The sequence below is a fragment of the Budorcas taxicolor genome, chromosome 20 (genome assembly GCF_023091745.1).
Source record: "Budorcas taxicolor isolate Tak-1 chromosome 20, Takin1.1, whole genome shotgun sequence".
Taxonomy (NCBI): Eukaryota; Metazoa; Chordata; class Mammalia; order Artiodactyla; family Bovidae; genus Budorcas; species Budorcas taxicolor.
Window position 1 is genome coordinate 17,150,756 of NC_068929.1, and position 12,528 is coordinate 17,163,283.

Below are 12,528 nucleotides of genomic sequence, written 5' to 3' on the forward strand. Positions count from 1 at the left end.
CTATAATTAACAATTTAAAAGGAGGAAGGTGTGAACAGTCTGAATACCCTACTCAGAAAACCGAGTTTACACTAAAAGCTCTATTTTATAAGCAATGTGAATCACCTTAAATCTGAGTCTTTATTTTTTTCCCTCCATAAAATAGGAATACCTGTTTTATTATTAGGGTTATTTTGAATACTTTTAAGATACAACAAAAACAAAATGTAAAAATGCTCTACAAATATTCTTTTATCACTATTAGTCTCTTTACACCAGAAAAAATTATAGACATTTGTTCTTAACTTAAACATTGCTTTAATTTAGCATCCCTAGTGATCTATTTGCTTTGTACCTTGGCTGTGTTGTCCAAATTATTTGAGTGGGTGTCTAATCACACATCTGCCCAGATTAATACAAGGAGTAGGTAAGATTAAAAGCTGCTTTATTCAACAGCTGTATTAGAGCAAAAATCTGACTTTAGGAATAAAAATTGCTATCATAAGAAGATAATTAAGACTATACAGCAAAAGTCAACATAAAATAAACCATAACAACCACTGTATGATAATTAATACCAGGTAAAATTATTCTTTCAAATAAAAATTCTACACAAAACCCAAAACTATATATGCAAAGAAAAACATGTATTAGATTTTCTATCACATATAATGGAACTTTAATATCATCCAATAGATGTCTTCTATAAGCCAAATGATGAATTATACTGTTACAAACCTATTGTCACTCAAATTGATGACTTTTAATTTTTGCATATCACCCATTTCCTCTGGAAGTGTCTCGAGTTTATTAGAATGGAGAAATAGCACAGTTATATTTTTCCAATTTCCAATCTGAAAGAGAAACAGAGAATTATGGATTAAAACTTTAGCCTACTGCTTAATAAATGTAACTGAAGTATCATTTTCAAAAGTAATAAAAGTACTCTTCTCATGTATAAAAGTAATTACTTTTTTCCTTTTCAATTATTAACTTTCACATGAATAAAAGTATTAGCAAATCAATATAACTAATTATTATCCAGAAAATACATAACTTAGTTACGTAATTATCTCTGAAAGAAACTAAAGAAAACCACACTGGACACCTATAATTAATAATTAGAAAAAATAAAAATTCAAAATAAAATTTAAATACAGTACCTCTGGGGGTAACTGTTGTAAGTAATTATGATCCGCAGCAAAGGTTCTTACATTAGTAAGTTGCCCAATAGATGAAGGCAAAGCTTCAAGTTCATTGACGCTACAATCCAGTTCTTCTATTGATACTAACCTTTAATTAAAAAAGAAAACACATATTTTAACAAAAAATTTCCTGTATATAATCCAAAACTCAAGAACATATGACCATTTGAACTTGACTTTAACAAACCTACAAAAAAATCTATTTCTACTAAGCTAAAGTTCACCTGTAGAAAAACTGGCCTATCTTGATTATAAATAAATCCAACCTGCAGCTAATTGCTTATTTAAATGCTTTTAGAATCTCCTATTGATGTTAACAATTATCTGAAAAATTATATAGGATGCTGAACTGAAAGAAAAATCTTCTAGTTCTTTTAATACACAAAAATCTTACCCTCCTATAGAGTCTGGTAGATACATTAACTGATTTTCATCTATTTTAAGAGTTGTTACATTCTTCAATGAACCTATTAAGGGAAGAAATAATATACAATTTTTCATCTTGAATTAGAAGTCAATCAACAGTCAAGTGAGCACATATTACATTTGACATGAATCATAAAGAACTTTTAAAAGCCAAGCTATCTCACAGAGACACCACCCCAACCCTACCATCTCTCCATGCCCTTACCCTGTATTTACAATTTTCACATACATATTACCTCTGAACATTAGTGTATATTTACCCATTTAGGCCTCACTAAAATGTACGCTTCATAAGAATATGTACTTTTTGTCTCCTTTGCTCACTGTTGTAGCCATGCTCCTTGAAACAATTCTGTGACATCACAGTGAAGATACACAGCACAAACTTATGGTATCAAAGGATTAAAGATGTGGTAGTTCAAAAGTAGTTTTTTCTTAAGAGTATAACAAGCTATTCTACATACTGTAAGTATACTAAATACTAAAACAATAAAAATGGAGTTTAATTTAAAATAAAAAGCACTGGAAAAATTACAGTAGAATCTGCAAAACACAACCTGAGCTATAACAATTATATGTAATTCAATTGAAAAATACGTAAAAATATTTCTGATTTTTATATTCAAACATCATGGAGATGCTAATATGTAAGTTTTTGGATTTTGATAGTTCAATTCCCTTGATGCACCACCAGATAAGTAACTACATAAATACAGTTGACCCTTGAACAACACAGGTTTGAAGTGTATGGATCACCTTACATGTATGTGAACTTTTCAATTTACTACTACAGTACTACATGACCCACAGTTGGCTGAATACACAGAGGCAGAACCATGGATAGGGAGGAAATACAAAAGTACATCTATAAACTATATGAGATTTTCCCACTGCAGGCTGGCCCCCTAACGACCGTCATTGCTGAAGGGTCAACCGTATAATTTTCAAAGGATTTTGCTCATACAGCTGTCTTCTTGTTAAGTCTAAAATGAAGTTAAAAAAAAAAAAAATTAAAAAAAAAAATAAAAATAAAAATTAAAAAAATAAAATAAAATGAAGTTAAGATAGGAAAAAGTTACTAGGTAAGGGCCATGATCAAGAATTAAAGTGAATTTGGGTAAATTAATCTTTTAAAGGATTCAAACTTTATTACAGTGACAAAAATGACATTTCCTTAAAGAAAAACAGTAATGCCAACAAATGAGTAAACTGAGTCACTGATCACAACAGGAAAAATTCAAATAGGATCTGTGACTTCAGAATACAGTAAAACTATCTTTTAAATAAAATTTGATATATGGAAGCTTTGAATCAAGCAATGGCAATAAGTTTCTCAGATTGTATACTAGTAAATTTTAATCACATGAATTAGAAATCAATACAAACCAATAGTCTCCGGCAGTTGTTGAAGTGAATTGCTTGATAATAGAAGATCTTGAAGGTTTTCACATCCTGAAATTCCTTCTTCAACCATCTCAATATTATTTTTAGAAATATCCAAATATGTGAGCTGTTTCAAACTACCAATAAACTGTAAGTTTAAAAAAAAGGAAATTTAAGGACTGTCAATAGCAGTTTGTGAAAAGTTTAGATAAGAAACTTAGTGACAAACTGTAATTTATAATTAAATGTTTATATGAGAGGTTCATAATTTTTAATGCCATTAGTTAGATATAGTCAGTAAAAGCTAAGAGCTCCTACTATTTTAGCCTAGCAGAGTGACAAGTACATAATTTTCTTTGGGAATTTAGCTGGCCATCATTTGCAAGGGAGTTAGCACATATGGGAATTCATATGGCTTTAGGTCTGAGAATAAACACAATGTCAACTGCGAAGAAACTACATGGAAAATAGCCTATTTCAACAATTCCCTGGGCAAAATGAAACAGGATACAAAGTCAACTGCAACCCCTGGGAAGGACATACTCCATGACATTAGAAAGAAACTTTAAGTTGACCCTTGAACAACACAGAACTTCACAGACCCATTTACACGTGGATTGTTTTCAACAGTAACTACTACAGTACTCCACTGTAATTGGTTCAATCTGTGGATGCAGAACATCAGGCCCTGAGGAGGAATCCTTGTTATGAAGGAATTTCAAACAGGGAAAGCTGACTATAAATTACACAGATTTTTTCACTATGTAAAGGGTTGGTGCCCCTAATCCCTGAGTTGTACACAAGTCAACTGTTTTACAAAAATTTATTACAGAAATATAAAAATTTTAATCAAGAATGTATTGACAAACCCAATCGAAAAATGCGTGGAAGATCTAAACAGACATTTCTCCAAAGAAGTCATACAGGTGGTTAAAAGGCATATGAAAAGATACTTGACATCATTAATTATCAGAGGAATGAAAATGAAAATTACAATGAGGTATCACCTCACATAAGGTCAGAATGGCCATCATTAAAAAAAAAATCTATAAATAATAAATGCTGGAAAAGGCATGGAGAAAAGGGTGCCCTCATACCCTGCTGATGGAAATGTAGATTGGTACAACCATTATGGAGAACACTATGGAGGTTAGAGGGTCCTTAAAAACCTAAATATAGAACTACAATATGGTCCAGCAATCCCACCCTGGGCATATATCTGGATAAAACCACAATTCAAAAAGATACATGCACCCCAAACTTTACTGCACTTTTACAACAGCCAAAACATGGAAGCAACCTAAATGTCTATTGACAGAGCAATGGATAAAGATGTTGTACATATATACAATGGAATATTACTCAGCAATCAAAAAGAATGAAATAATGTCATTTGCAGCAACATGGGTGAACCTAGATACTGTCACAACGAGTGAAGTAAGTTAGACAGAGAAAGACATATATCATACGATATACTAGTATGTGGAATCTAAAAAAAAAAAAAAATGGTACAAATGAGCCTATTTACAAAACAGAAATAGAGTGACAGATGTAGAACAAACTTCTGGTTACCAGAGGGAAAGAGATCAAGGGATAGATCGGGAGATTTGGATTGACATATATACACTACTATATATAAAACATGTAACTAATAAGGACTTATTGTATAGCACAGGCAACTCTACTCAATACTCTGTAAAGATCTATGTGGGAAATAAGTCTAAAAAAGAGTGATATATGAATATGTATAACTGATTCACTTTCAGTTCAGTTCAGTCGCTCATTCGTGTCCGCCTCTTTGCAATCCCATGAATCGCAGCACACCAGGCCTCCCTGTCCATGATTCACTTTACTGTACACCTAAAACACAACACTGTTAAAAAAAAAAAAAGTATCGACAATAAAAAATGTAATTTGCTTCTATCTAACAAGTCCCTTGGACTGTAAGGAGATCCAACCAGTCCATTCTGAAGGATATTAACCCTGGGATTTCTTTGGAAGGAATGATGCTAAAGCTGAAACTCCGGTACTTTGGCCACCTCATGTGAAGAGTTGACTCATTGGAAAAGACTCTGAAGCTGGGAGGGATTTGGGGCAGGAGGAGAAGGGGACAACAGAGGATGAGATGGCTGGATGGCATTACTGACTTGACGGACATGAATCTGAGTGAACTCCGGGAGTTGGTGATGGACAGGGAGACCTGGCGTGCTGCGATTCATGGGGTCGCAAAGAGTCGGACACGACTGAGCGACTGAACAGTATTAAGAATAATCATTTTAAACTGATTAAACGTACTTAAAATGTATAATTCGTAAAAATGCAAAGGACAGACAGAAATAAGCAAAGTCTTTAAAATTTGATATACATACCCCTGGAATAAAAGTCAGTCTATTACCATCCATCCAAAATTCTTTCAATCCACTTAGCTGCTCAAGTACTTCAGGCTGTTTAGATGGAAGTGGAGGAGGAGATACATTAATTTATTTGAATATATTTATTTGGCAAAAGAAGCTCCCCTGGGTATTTCTAATAATAACTTTCAGTATTAAAGACATTTTTTTAAATTACGAGGGGGAAAAAAGCAGAGGCAAAACTCAAGTCTTTCCACCGTGTAATAGTTATTACACAAATATTACTAAAGACATTCCATAATAGCATAAATTAAGCTTCTGATTATGTAACAGGCTAAAGTATTTACACAATTAATAAGATCCATTACTTTCAAGAATACAATAAAAGTATACTCTCAATCATTATCCACAAAAAGATGTAGACTTTTAGGAAATCTTAAAGAAAAGCTATTCCCTGATGACTAAGAGGGAGGAAAAAAGAAATAAGGCAAGCTACATCTTAAAAACCCAATCATAAGCAAAAGTAAGTAAACCAAGGCATAATCATATGATAAACCTATTGTGTTATTTTAAGCTTCTAGTAATTACATAGTAGACTATTGTTTATAATAAAATGTTGAGGACCAAAAAATTAAAGTGATTTAGTGGACCTGGTATTCAGGCAAAATTTACCCTAAGGTTATTCACCCTTGGAGGCTCTTCTGAATGAATCCTTTAAAGATATTTCCAGTAACCCACAAACCTGTGTCCAATCATTGACAGTATGATGGCATTGAGGTGTCATCATATCTCATCACTATAACACGAGTAACACATACAAGGCATGTCACTCAGATTTACTGTTAACATATAAGTAAGAATTCTAGATTTAATTTGGATTAAAAAAATCTCTTTTTGTGCCTTGCATGTGTGTATGCTCAGTTGTATCCAACTCTCTGCGACCCTATGGACTGTAGCCTGCCAGGCTCCTCTGTCCATGGGATTTCCCAGGCAAGAAAACTGGAGTGGGTTGCCATTTCCTTCTCCAGGGTATGTTCCCACCCCAGGAATTGAACTCGCGTCTCCGGCACTGGCAGATTCTTTACCACTGAGCCACCTAAGAAGCCCCTTTTGTGCATTACCTGTTAAAACTGTAATAGTAATTTTTTAAAAAATGTGTAATGCTCGAAGAAGGAAATGGTCCAAAATTTAATGATTTTGAATTCTGCTCTGATTTATAAAATTAACAGCAATTTAGAAACTTAAAATAGTTAATATGGCAACAGATTAACACATGTAAAGACAAATACTGAGGAAATATGTAACAGATAATTTACGAAGCACAGAATATGCATTTTTTTAAAAAGAGTAAAAACATCTACAAAACACAGTAAGATTCATCATATATCAGCTTCAATTAAAATACAGAATATAAAAGACAGTATTTTAGAAAAAATATGAGATACCCCAAACCACCACGCTCCTCCAGTGACTTCAGCTGAAAAGCTATTTAGTGAGCTAATACAATTTCCACAGGACAATTATGCAGCAACAGCGCTGAGAAACTCTTGTTTTTGAGACTAGCACTTGAAACTTGCAACAATTAAAACAAACTTGTAAACACAGTATAAAAATTTTAATGATGATTTTTTCAAGTTAACGAGCTTCTCTTCAAAAAACAAATATCTAGCTTATTATCTGAGTTCTCCTGAAGCAATGACTGGAGACAACAAATTGCTTACATTCTTCTTTTCTTTTTGATTCAGCATCATACGACTTTGGAAACAAAGCAAAAACGCAATCCAGAGGTCTCATTATCAACTCGAAAATAACAGCTGTTTCATTCAATGTTTTTCTTTTAGCTATTAAGTAAAATTATAGAGAAGCATGCTGCTGCTGCTGCTGCTGCTGCGAAGTCGCTTCAGTCGTGTCCAACTCTGTGCTACCCCAGAGACGGCAGCCCACCAGGCTCCCCCGTCCCTGGGATTCTCCAGGCAAGAACACTGGAGTGGGTTGCCATTTCCTTCTCCAATGCAGGAAAGTGAAAAGGGAAAGTGAAGTCACTCAGTCGTGTCCGACTCTTCGCGACTCCATGGACTGCAGGCTACCAGGCTCCTCCGTCCATGGGATCTTCCAGGGAAGAGTACTGGAGTGGGATGCCATTGCCTTCTCCGGAGAAGTATGCTACCACTGAATAAATTCCTAAGCAATATTCCCATGAAGTTATTTTTGACTCAAGTTCTTTTCCTGATGCATTCTAGTCTGATGAAAGCTTTTCCCTTATAATCTTTCAAAATTTCTACTTTCTGTGCCAAAAACTATTAATTACCTTTTCCATGGGCTTCTCATTAATTTTACATTTTTACCCTCACTCCTATTAGATGTTGCTATCTGTTTAATTATCCTGTCAAAAACTTTTATATCTTGTCTCTCCAAAATATGTGTGTATCTTTATCCGATTTTATACTTTAAAAATGCAAAGAAATAAATACCTTAATTTTCACATTTTTTTTCTTGATCAAATGAATGACTTATGGATAGTAAGCTTGGTGAGAACTTACCACTTCTGTGAATTCATTACTTCCCAAGTCCAGTCTTTCCAGCTGGGTCAGTCTATTCATGGTTCTATGCACAATGGAGTAATAAGGAATTAAGTATACAAAAGTAACAATTACAAGGAAACTTGTAAAATATTCTTATGTATTACCTAATAACATATAGGCTTTCAAATGTTGGCAAAATAAAAATAATGATTTTCTAAGAAACAAGTCACATTTAATTTCTAAATAAAAATGAAATAAGTTATTAGTTATTCTCTGACTTTGGCTTCTCTCCAGGTTATTTCTATTCTTTTTTATTTTACTTTTTGGCCATGCCACACAGTATGTGGGATCTTAGTTCCCCAACCAGGGATTGAGCCTACGCCCCCTGCATTGGAAGTGTGGAGTCTTAAAACACTGAGCCATCAGGGAAATCCCAGGTTATTTATATTCTTAAGAAGTAATTGCAGTAATTACACAGACCAGAATACCAGTAAGTGACTTTCCATTTTTGTTTTTCTTCACAGAATAACTTCTCAGACAGTATAAATCAACTAATGATTAGATTGTTAGGTAGCTTCATATTAATTACTACCATTTTTCAAGACTGATGGTGTATTTGTAAAAAACTTTAAGATAATTAACTAAAAATTCCAAGAACAGCAAATATTACAGTGTTCTCCACACTTTCAAATTAAATTCAATACAATTCACAACAAAATTTTATATGAATCAAAAATATAATTAGAAGACTGTATTTATTTTAAATTAAAGCTACAATATACCATTTTTAAACTTTCAACTCAATACCAACAGTTCTCTGCCATTACAGAAACTTGAATGTACAAACTGATTTCATGATGAAATAAACTAAGTTGCATTTTATATTCCTTCAATAAAGGCACTTCTTAAACTGAACTGTTAATTAATTCAAATATATTTATACTCTAAAATTATTATTTTTAGAAAAACCTATTATTTAATAGATTGCTACCAGGTAACCAGATAGGAACTACATTAAATTTAAAAAAAATTGGGGGGCACACCATCCCACATGGCCTGCAAGAGATTCCCCAACTAGAAACTGAACCCTGGACACAGCAGTAAAAGTGCTGAATCCTAACCAACAGACCACACTAGGAAACTCTTTAGGAACTATATTAACTCTTTTTTGCATATGGCAAAATACAATCATCATAATATCAATATATCAATGTGTTAACTGGAAAATTAACATCATTAAAAACCAACAGACTCCTTAAATTATGACAAAGAACACATATTATTTCTATCTTCTCGACATTCAACAAATAGAAAGTAAGATAAAATCAGCTTAAATCTCTCTGGTTTTTTAGTGAAAAAGAAAACATATAATAATTGTAAAGTAATGTATTATGTTGTGCATATGCATGCTAAGTTGCTTCAGTCGTGTCCAATTCTGTGCGACCCCATGGACTGCAGCCCACCAGGCTCCTCTGTCCATGGGATTCTCCAGGCAAGCATATTGCAATGGGTTGCCATTTCCTTCTTCAGGGGATCTTCCTGGCCCAGGGACCGAACCTGGGTCTCTTATGTCTACCTGCATGGCAGGCAGGTTCTTTACCACTAGCGCCACCTGGGAAGCCCAATTATTATGTTACTCACCTAATATTACAGAAAGCTAATTTTCCCAAACCCTTTCATTTTAAATATGCCATTTTATCAACACTCCTTTAATTTAATTCATCTCCCAGTACCAATTTTTCTCAAAGCTGCTTTATTTAACTTTGATTCTGAGTGCCTATTTTCAGGTTCTATGAGATATAAAAATTTGACTTCCTTTACTCATATCTGTCTTTGTCCAGAAAACCTGTAATTCAGTTCCAATTTGCTTTATTACAAAGTGAAAAGGTGTTTCCAGGATCTTTCTCAAGAAAAGATTAGATACTAATTTCTATGTCCATAATACTACACTAGGTTGATATGTGAGAAAGGTGAAGAGAGCTGTGCAGAGGGAGTAAGACTGAAAAAAGAAAAGATGGTCTTATTTTTCTTAATTCAATACTGTTATAATGGTAACACAGAAAATTCACATGTAGCAATTCACTTTATATCAACAAGGGTAAAAATTTTTTTTTAAGGATATAAAAACCTTTACACTGGAAAACTCAATTACAAACAATATCCTTAAAAATCTAAGTTTTAAAACTGATTTAGGAAAACATAAATGACAGAGATATGTAATAAAAAGAGGAAATACATTGTAAAATTTTAAAAGTGTCTCCATCTCAACTTGCTGTAGCTAACATGGGCATATTTGGTCCTACTTCATTTAAGATCCAGCTTCCTACTTAAAGGAGAAAGTAAAAGCAATCATCCCTCAAACTTCCTTCTGCTTATCTCTAAACTTTCTTCATATTTAACTCATTTTTACCTTCTCTTCTCCTGTCTCAGAGGGGAAATACACATCATTTGGTTTTTTGGTACTGGGCCCTCCAGGATTAACATGGTATTAAATTTCACTGAACTATATATTTAAAACAGCTTTTTCACTGTTTGAATCTTTGATCATAAAAAGATCTACTCACATAACCTGAAAGCACAAGACTTTCCTGACACATAAAACCATGGCCTCTTTTTAATTTGTGAGGCCTCAAATATTGTAACCATGTCTTTAAAAAAGCAATAGAGTTACATTTGCAAATACATGAGAGTCCAATCTGAGGTTAAAATTAAAATATAAGGAGATAAAATAAGTGAATTACCTATGATATCAGAGACACCATATTAATGGTAAGCTTAGCTATTTCAGTAAACAATTTATACCCAGATTATTCAAATCTCTTAACAGTCAAGTTCTGAGCTAAGGATTCATCAATGCCAATACCAAATCTCCAAAAAGTCAAACCTTTTTGAATTTTAACACAGATAATTCTCATTTTAATTTATACTAACAACCAACAATATACACGGTAATCATTCCAGTCTTTGGGGAATCAAAACCATGTACGCTTCTTGCCCTCAGAGATTTATACTCATGGGTTGGAGTGGGGAAGAAGGAGGATCAAGAACACGTGCACATGAAAATATGCTAGCCAGGCAGGAAGAGAGTAAAATGTATTTTAAAAATTAGACTAATGTGGTAAATATCATAACTGATATAAATAAGATGCTACAGAAGTTGAGTACCCAGAACAACTAACTCCTGGAAAACCACAGATGCTTCTAACAAGAGGTGCCAACTCTTGACAAATAGATTGCCACAGGAGACTGGGAAGTTTTCTGTAAGGGTCAGATATTTTAAGCTCTGCATACAATTTCTGTCACAACTACTTGACTCTATCACTGTAGAGCAAAAGCAGCTATAAACAACATGTGAGTGAATGAATGAATGTGCTTCTTAGGAAATTTATTTAGAAAAAAATAGGCACCGGGACAAACTTAGCCAGTCTGTAGTTTGCCACTTGCCTAAACTACAAAAATGCAGTAGTGAATCAGGATATTTTAAGACATATCTTCAATAAAGGACGTAGACTAGTGCATTTTGAGTCTGTAGATCTGTTTTCATTTTATTTTTTGCTCTTGGACTGTCATCTCCTCCTGATGTTAGCTTACCAGTAGGGGGCCTTCCATCCCATTTCTAATTTAAAACTGACTAAAACCATACAAGTTCTGAGAACTAGAGTTAATCAGACTTCACAGAGAAGACTTTATGGATCTCTTTAAGGAGCACTAAGAACTCCAGTACAAAAATGGGGACCTTTATTTGGGACGCAGGTGAGCTTTACATACTTATTATTTTGACTTTTGTCACACAAGACTGAGTTTCAGAAAGCTATGAAATCACTAATAAATACTAAGAGATGTATTAAGTGAAGTGAAGTGAAGTCGCTCAGTCGTGCCCAACTCTTTGCGACCCCAAAGACTGTAGTGTACCAGGCTCCTCTGTCCTTGGGATTTTCCAGGCAACAGTACTGGAGTGGATTGCCATTTCCTTCTCCAGGGGATCTTCCCAACCCAGGGCTCGAACCCAGGTCTCCCACATTGTAGACAGACGCTTTACTGTCTGAGCCACCAGGGAAGTCCAAGAGATGTATACTGAACTCCACTAATTAAAATACAATGACCACAAATGTCAGTCTTTTAAAATAATCTGTACTGATATTTTAGATAATAGAAAATTAATATTTCTCTAAGAATTTAAAATGCTGAAATAAATTCTGGAAAAGATAACACCTTTACTTACTTTGGCAACATTTTCAACTGGTTTTCTCTAAGTTCTAATATTTGGAGTTTAGTTAATCTGCAAAACAAATAAAATGAATTAAGCATCTATGACAAAGATAAGAATTTAATTAATGAATTAACATCATTCTCTAAAGTTTTAAAGCAACCAATATTTATTGTGTAATTACAATGTGTAGAATCTAGTGTTAAAAATTACACAAAAATACAAAGACAGAAAAGACTATTTTTGCTCCTCAGAATTAATGGGGGAGAAGCTTCAGTAAATATTTCTAAACATATCCAAAGCACAAAGTAATTGTCCCCTAATGTCAATCCTAATAAACTATGTGCATTTTAATGAAATCCTCCCCCCAATTATTAGTCATTAGTAGATTAGAGAACAATAATTTAAGTCTAGAGTTGAGGTCTGAGAGAGAAAAATAAAGAAACAAAACAGGA

The 12,528-nt window shown here is 33.6% G+C and overlaps 1 protein-coding gene across 1 annotated transcript in view; it reads right to left on the minus strand.

Moving 5' to 3' along the window:
* The window catches only part of ERBIN (erbb2 interacting protein), a 124,844-nt gene that overhangs the window by 43,512 nt on the left and 68,804 nt on the right, over positions 1–12,528 (minus strand). Inside the window, exons 7-13 of the mRNA XM_052659006.1 lie at positions 12,089–12,145; positions 7,885–7,948; positions 5,363–5,437; positions 2,997–3,141; positions 1,579–1,651; positions 1,143–1,272; positions 718–833 (exon numbers count right to left, since the gene is read on the minus strand). Of these exons, the coding sequence (XP_052514966.1) occupies positions 718–833; positions 1,143–1,272; positions 1,579–1,651; positions 2,997–3,141; positions 5,363–5,437; positions 7,885–7,948; positions 12,089–12,145 (660 nt within the window). The remainder of the gene's footprint in view (positions 1–717; positions 834–1,142; positions 1,273–1,578; positions 1,652–2,996; positions 3,142–5,362; positions 5,438–7,884; positions 7,949–12,088; positions 12,146–12,528) is intronic.